The following is a 6,696-nucleotide window of genomic DNA, read 5'->3' on the forward strand; positions in this document are numbered from 1 at the left end:
GAATCAAATATTATTCATAGATAAGCTGGATCATAAACCCACAATTCATCGGTCTCAACAAACACACCGCAAGAAGAAGATTACATCAAATAGATCTCCACAAGAGAGGGGGAGAACATTGTATTAAGATCCAAAAAGAGAGAAGAAGCCATCTAGCTACTAGCTATGGACCCGAAGGTCTGAAGTAAACTACTCACACTTCATCGGAGAGGCTATGGTGTTGATGTAGAAGCCCTCCGTGGTAGATGCCCTCTCCAGCGGAGCTCTGGAACAGGCTCCAAGATGGGATCTCACGGATACAGAAAGTTGCGAAGGTGGAATTAGGTTTTTGGCTCCGTATCTGATCTGACGGGGGTACGTAGGTATATATAGGAGGAAGGAGTACGTCGGTGGAGCAACAAGGGGCCCACAAGGCAGGGGGCGCGCCCGGGGGGGCGCGCCCTCCACCCTCGTGACCGCCTCTGGCACTTCTTGGAGTAGGGTCCAAGTCTCCTGGATCACGTTCGGTGAGAAAATCACGTTTCCGAAGGTTTTATTCCGTTTGATATTCTGTTTCTTCGAATACCGAAATAGGCAAAAAAACAGCAATTCTGGGCTGGGCCTCCGGTTAATAGGTTAGTCCTAATAATAATATAAAAGTGGAAAATAAAGCCCAATATAGTCCAAAACAGTAGGTAAAGTAGCATGGAGCAATCAAAAATTATAGATACGTTGGAGACGTATCATAAGTCATCCCCTCACCGCCCCGTAACATATGAGTTCTTAGATTTCGATCGTTCTTTTTTTTCTAACATTCCGTGTTTTCTGCAGTGACACACATTGCACACTCATCCTCTTAAGCCCGAAATATTCCATGGCCACGTATTTCGACTCGGACCGTCAGTCGAAGAAAGACTACATAAATATCAAGAAAGTTCTTGATGATACTCTCCCCGGCTACGCCAACTCTGGAGGCACCTTCAGGAGGCCAGTTTGTAGATACGGCAAGCACGTGTTCACCCACGTAACGATGTTCCCCTGCGTCAAGCAGCCGCCTGGTAGTCAGAGTGATGCCTACTACTCCCTCCATCACATGCGGGTGATCGTACAGGACAATAATCACCTTATGCTACCAAATAATCTCAAAGACTGGGCCGCATGCTTGTCATCAATCCAGGACGCGGACATCAGACAAGAATTCTTTCGCATCCAGTCGGAGTTTGCGGAAATCATCTTTCAAGATGTCCTTCGTACCTCGGGGCATTTTTACCTCAAATATCAACCGTCCAATAGTGAAATAGAAACAATGCTACAAATGCAGGCTGACAACGACCGCACATTCATGACCATCATGATAGACGGCGGCTTCATCCACGCTCCGGTCCCTGGGTCGAGTCGAAAGTATTGATGCTATGTAGTTTTGAAACATCGATTAGCTCATGTTGTAATTAAACTTTAGTGAACTTGTATGTCTCTTTAGTTTGGACAGTCGTTCAACTTATATGTAATCGATGCTATTTATTAGTAGGACCATGAATCGTGCTATTAATGTGTTGCTTTTCTCTTCCGATCCTCTTGTTGCATACTTCTATATTGCTTATATATTATCTATGAATTGCTACTAACGTTTTGTTTGTCTAGTGCATAGAGATGTCGTCGTATGTCGTGTACAAGGGTAAGGTTCTCGGAGTCTACGATGACTGGGAGGAGTGTCGGAGACAGGTTCACTGTTTCAGCGGTAACAGTTACAAAGGGTACACCACTAGGGCGGAGGCGGAAGCTAGATACGCGCGCTATCTAGCGGGAGAGAGGAGGGAGCGGAGGAGGAACCGGATGAAGACCAATTTCATCGCGATGATGCTCATCGTGACCGCAACTCTCTTCTATGTGATGGTAGTTTAGATGATCGATATCGACTTTGTAATGTGACGACAAACTTGGCTAATATGATGAACTTTCCTAATGTCTCGAGACCTAAACTTGGCTAATGTTTGAACTTTGTTCGCTATTTCGAATTTGGAGACTAATATGATGAATTCTATTGTGTGATGTTTATATTCTGTGTTGTAACGTATTTCGTAACCTGTGCAAATACCAGAAAAGCAAAAAATAATAATTCCTAATATTCATAGTAGTGGCGCACCATATTGAGAATTAGTGGCGCACCAAGATAAATATCAGTGGCGCATTATGGGGCATAGTAATGGCGCACTTGGGGGCATACGTGAAGGTAAATAATGCCCCCTAGGAGGCATAGTAATGGCACACTGTTGGACATAGTAATGGCGCACTATGTGGTGCGTCACTATTATCTGGGATACTAATGGTGCACTAGAGATGCGCCATTACTATTTGTTACTAGTGGCATGTTAATAGTGTCGCATCTATAGTGCGCCATTAATAATAAAAACTGATGCGCCACTAACAGCCTTTTTTCTAGTAGTGCTCCTCCCACCACATGGGCATATCTATACTACTATTAAAAGACCAAACATGACTTCCCCTACATCCACACCGGAAAGTGCACACGGGATAACCCCCTACGTCCGATCAGACCCACTTGTTTCCATCCAACTGTCCATGTTACATCAACCATACTACAATCAGATCAAGGGTTCACAACAAATGTTCTGCCGGCAGACTCCCCCGTTCAGGATGCTACACAACCCCGCGATGACACCTCCAGACCTCCTGGGAATTAAACAGCACCTCCACGATCTACGCCGCCACCACGCTAGGAACCACCGCGATCAGCGCTGGTGTCCGCGACGTCCTCGACCTAGCGGACATCCTCGACCTGCTTTGCTGCCCTACCTCTCCCAGCCCCGCCGCCGTCGCCATGCCGCCCTAGCCCCTGGTGGTCGCGATGTCCTCCACCCTGGTGCACGTCCTTCCTTGACACGCCTTGCTGCCCAACCTCTCCTCGCCCCGCCATCGTCGCCGCACCGCCGTCGCCCCTGGTGTCCGCGACGTCCTCCACCAGGTGGATGTCCTCGATCCGGCGTGCTGCCCTGGTGGCCGCGATGTCCTCCACCCCGGTGCACGTCCTTCCTCGACCCGCCTTGCTGCCCAACCTCTCCTCGCCCCGCCATCGTCGCCACACCGCCGTCGCCCCTGGTGTCCGCGACGTCCACCCGGTGGACGTCCTCGACCCGGCATGCTGCCCTAACTCTGGTGTCATCACCCCGTGTGGCCTGCAACATCTTGAGGACATATGACTACTTTCTGACCTGGCAGCGCACAGGTTAGATCATTTGAATTAACAAGTATAGATGATCAGGCAGAAGACAAAAGGAAATTTCTCTTTTAATCTGACAATCTGTAATTTGTACTGTGAAATTTGATACTTACAGTACATCATGATCTGCATGACAAACAGAGTTAACAATATGGCATCCTCTCAGCATAGTGGGGCACGTACTCCCTTTCAGGACCTGACGAACAACGGTAATTCAGGTAAATACATATATCACGTACTGCCTCGCAGGTCAAATAACAGATCCAAAAGAACTAAAGAGATAGACGGAAAGGGAGAGGTAAACAGGGATGCAATACTAAAAAAAAGACAGGAGGCAAGGGATCTAAGAAAGCTACGTCTGCTATTCAAAATGGAACCAACACTCTATCTAAGCCACCCATGGCCATGTCGCCTGGTTACTCCATTTTCTCATACATTTCATGAATCACAAGTAAAGTCGTGTTAATTAAGTGTTCTTTTGGACAGGTTTTGACACTGTGGACAGGCCCAGTGTGCAGTCTGCTGTCACCCAGCAACGACACACCCCAGCCGCGGAAGGTCATGTGTTCTCTTGTCAAACACAATACCTTAGTTCGTGTGTCAACAACTGAAATTGTACATACAATTATGATGCAGGCATACCTGTTGATATGATAACTGAGTGATCAGACTCCACTTCATGCTCCAAATTCATTAAGAACACCAGATAGTGTCGGTTTTAACAAGGAAAATGTCCATAATATCGACTCTGACATTGTGTCCTCCCAACCGACTGTGTTACGACCACCACTTCAAGCCTACAGATGCAGCAGTTCATATGGTACTCAATTGTGGCTCATATTAACTATCATACATAATTTACGCTTACACTGTACATCTGATTGACAAAACACTGTTGCTCATGTTGTCTTGTACCTAATTAACACTTATTATAAAGAAGCAAAACAAGCACTCAACAGGCAGAGGGAAAGTGCCCCATATGAGCAACATAAACAAGGTATATTACAAAGCCTACGTGACAAACGGTGTCGAGCCAAATCTACAGTAGTCCTTACAACTGGAGAACAAAAACAATCCGACACAGGTGATGCCAGCTACATGACACACTGCATATCCAATCTTTGATTTCCTAACTTACAGTCACTCAATTTCTATAGCTGATGAAGATTGTGATTGGCTACGGAGCATCTACAAGTAAGGTCAAGTGAAAGTGTGTTCTTAGAGAATGCATGCATCTCTAAGATGATAAAGATCGGTTGCTATCCGTGTCCTCAGATGACACAGATGCCACACCAGCATGGGTATTAAACAGAGCCAAAGAGTATTTGGAAAATGATATGGTTAGTCTTACGTTTCTACATATTTCTATGAATTACAGCGAGAACGACCGATTCGTCCACATAGGAGTACAACTAAAATAATTATTTTCTTCAGATATTCATTCCAATAAACATGGACGACGTTCACTGGTACCTATGTGTTATAAATGCCAGGAAACTATGTGTTCAAGTGCTCGACTCGCTAGGCCCATCAATGAACCGCAAGGACCTCACTAATACGGTTAGTAGTTAGTCCTACTGCCCCATCTTTTCATAAGAAGCTATTTTTTCTCTTATTTCTCACTTGTCATGCTCATACTTTTTTCATTTTTTGGTACAACAGCTAGAAGGACTGGATGATTTATTCAAATATGCATCCAAGCACATGGAATTAAAATCCGATAAGTGGACTGATCTAAATGTTACAACATGAAAAAGAGAAGAATATATTAAAAGCAGTCTTGAGACAGATGGGTACGCCTCCTAATATAACTCAGACCATTTATGCTTAACAGGGTATATTTGGTATGCTATTATGTTTATTTTTTCACTGCTTAGCACTCCTGAAGCACATTTCATCAACAGATTTGGTATGCCAATGCAATTCTTTACCTTATTGTATGCCAATGCAATTGACATACCACCTCTCATGAGATCTGGCCTAAATAATGGAGCTCAAGGCCATGCATTTCATTGGGCTGCATATAGTATAGAAAATGCGTTACAATTTCTAGATTTGAACAAGTATGTTACTATACACATGGAAAGAAGCAGATAGATAGCATACCTGTATGTGTTTCACTAACATTCTTCCACTACTCTATATCATCCATGCCAACATAGAGAAAGAGAAGCATCTCACAAATGAATGACAATGTGGCGAAGGCGCCTGTTGTGCATACAATGGCATATGCATCAGCAAAGTTCAGACCTCAAATGATGGATTCACATGTATTTCTGATACAAACAGTGCAGATACCAACTTGCTTGTGACCCTGGAAGTCTTTGTTACTTAGTGCCGGTAATAATGCGACATTACAACCTGAGAATACCACAGGAATCAAGCAACCGCCACAAAAACAATGACTCAACGTCAATTATAGCTAGATAATACTGATAAATTAAGCCATCCAGGATTCAAATCCAACTCAATCAGCTTTGTCACAGCATGGTTGCCTCAAAAATGTCACATGACTAAATCCCCACTGATAACCATAGGTGCACTAACAACATCTAATCGAACATCATACCTTCCCGGAACGACTGTGTGAGCCAAGCACAGGGGGCGATGATTACGGCGGGCACATCAGCAGACTAATCTCGGTTCAATTCCAGATGGCTCCTCCCACATCGTGTACAGCAGCTCGCATCTCGATCTGATCTGGGGCAGTACGATGGCGGCAGCAAAGCCGATCTAGGGAAGATCAGCGGGGCTGGCGGCGAGGCAAGGCCGCGGTGGTGACAGGAGGCGGCGGGGAGAGGCCGTTATGGGGATAAGGGCCGGCGGGGAGAGCTCGTCGTGGAGATAAGGGCCGGTGGGGCGAGGCTGTGGTGGGGATAGGACGAGACAGGGCGAGGCCGTGGTGGTTGTGGTGGTGGTGTGGGTTGGGGGAGGGGGGCCGCCGGGCATCGTTGTGGCCGGAGAGCGGCGTGCTGCAGAGGAGGCGCCATGCTACAGAGGAGGATGCTGGCGGAGGAAGCAAGTCATGAGCGGAGAAAGCAAAGTGATAGTGTTTCACGGTCTCACTACACACTACAGGAGAAACCGAGATTTCTCGAAGTGCGACGGGTTACATCCAGTTGCTCCTTTTACTTTACTTTTTACCGGCTGCTCCTTATTAGTGTTCCTCTGGTTGTTGTTTTATTTTTTTTGCAAAAATCTGCTTTTATGTGGCCTAATTACGCCACCCAGACTAAACCGATCATCGACCAAATGGATCATCGGGCGTGTCTCTTTTGTTTTATTTTTAGTATATATGATCAACAACCCATTCCGTGAAGAATATTTACATGGGTTCCTCTCAAAATAATTATGCATTGAAAAATTCATTATTATTTTTATTTATAGCCCTTTTGTTCATTTGATTTATATAAAAAATTCTGTTCAGAAATTCAATTCCTTTTTTGATAGCCTTTTGGTCATTTGATTTATATTAGCGA

The 6,696-nt window shown here is 45.3% G+C and overlaps 1 protein-coding gene across 6 annotated transcripts; it reads right to left on the reverse strand.

Moving 5' to 3' along the window:
• Positions 1-2,438: 2,438 nt before the first annotated feature.
• On the reverse strand, positions 2,439-6,260 carry LOC119362148. 6 transcript variants are annotated; one of them, XR_005173131.1, is made up of 6 exons: positions 5,787-6,256; positions 5,516-5,578; positions 5,324-5,425; positions 5,149-5,234; positions 3,860-4,014; positions 2,439-3,413 (listed from the first exon to the last, which is right to left on the reverse strand). XR_005173131.1 is itself a non-coding variant. In XM_037627346.1 (6 exons), exons 4-6 carry the CDS (start codon positions 3,896-3,898, stop codon positions 2,759-2,761), a joined length of 573 nt encoding a protein of 190 aa, XP_037483243.1. In that variant the 5' UTR covers positions 3,899-4,014; positions 5,149-5,234; positions 5,324-5,425; positions 5,787-6,260; the 3' UTR covers positions 2,439-2,758. The 6 variants fall into 6 exon arrangements, 3 of the variants coding, with proteins under 3 accessions (XP_037483243.1, XP_037483244.1, XP_037483242.1); XR_005173130.1 differs by having other exon boundaries at positions 5,520-5,578; positions 5,787-6,255; XM_037627346.1 differs by lacking the exon at positions 5,516-5,578 and having other exon boundaries at positions 2,439-3,209; positions 3,331-3,413; positions 5,787-6,260.
• Between the last annotated feature and the right edge of the window lie 436 nt (positions 6,261-6,696).

The sequence above is a fragment of the Triticum dicoccoides genome, chromosome 2B (genome assembly GCF_002162155.2).
Source record: "Triticum dicoccoides isolate Atlit2015 ecotype Zavitan chromosome 2B, WEW_v2.0, whole genome shotgun sequence".
Lineage (NCBI taxonomy): Eukaryota > Viridiplantae > Streptophyta > Magnoliopsida > Poales > Poaceae > Triticum > Triticum dicoccoides.

Excerpts from the sequence above, each read along its gene's own strand:
- LOC119362148 (XM_037627346.1), bottom strand. The coding sequence starts at position 3,898 with ATGAAGTGGAGTCTGATCACTCAGTTATCATATCAACAG. Across the intron at positions 3,414-3,859 it reads CTCAGTTATCATATCAACAG|GTCCTGAAAGGGAGTACGTG; the intron begins GTATGCCTGCAT and ends GTTGTTCGTCAG. Across the intron at positions 3,210-3,330 it reads CATGCAGATCATGATGTACT|GTCAGAAAGTAGTCATATGT; the intron begins GTAAGTATCAAA and ends GTGCGCTGCCAG.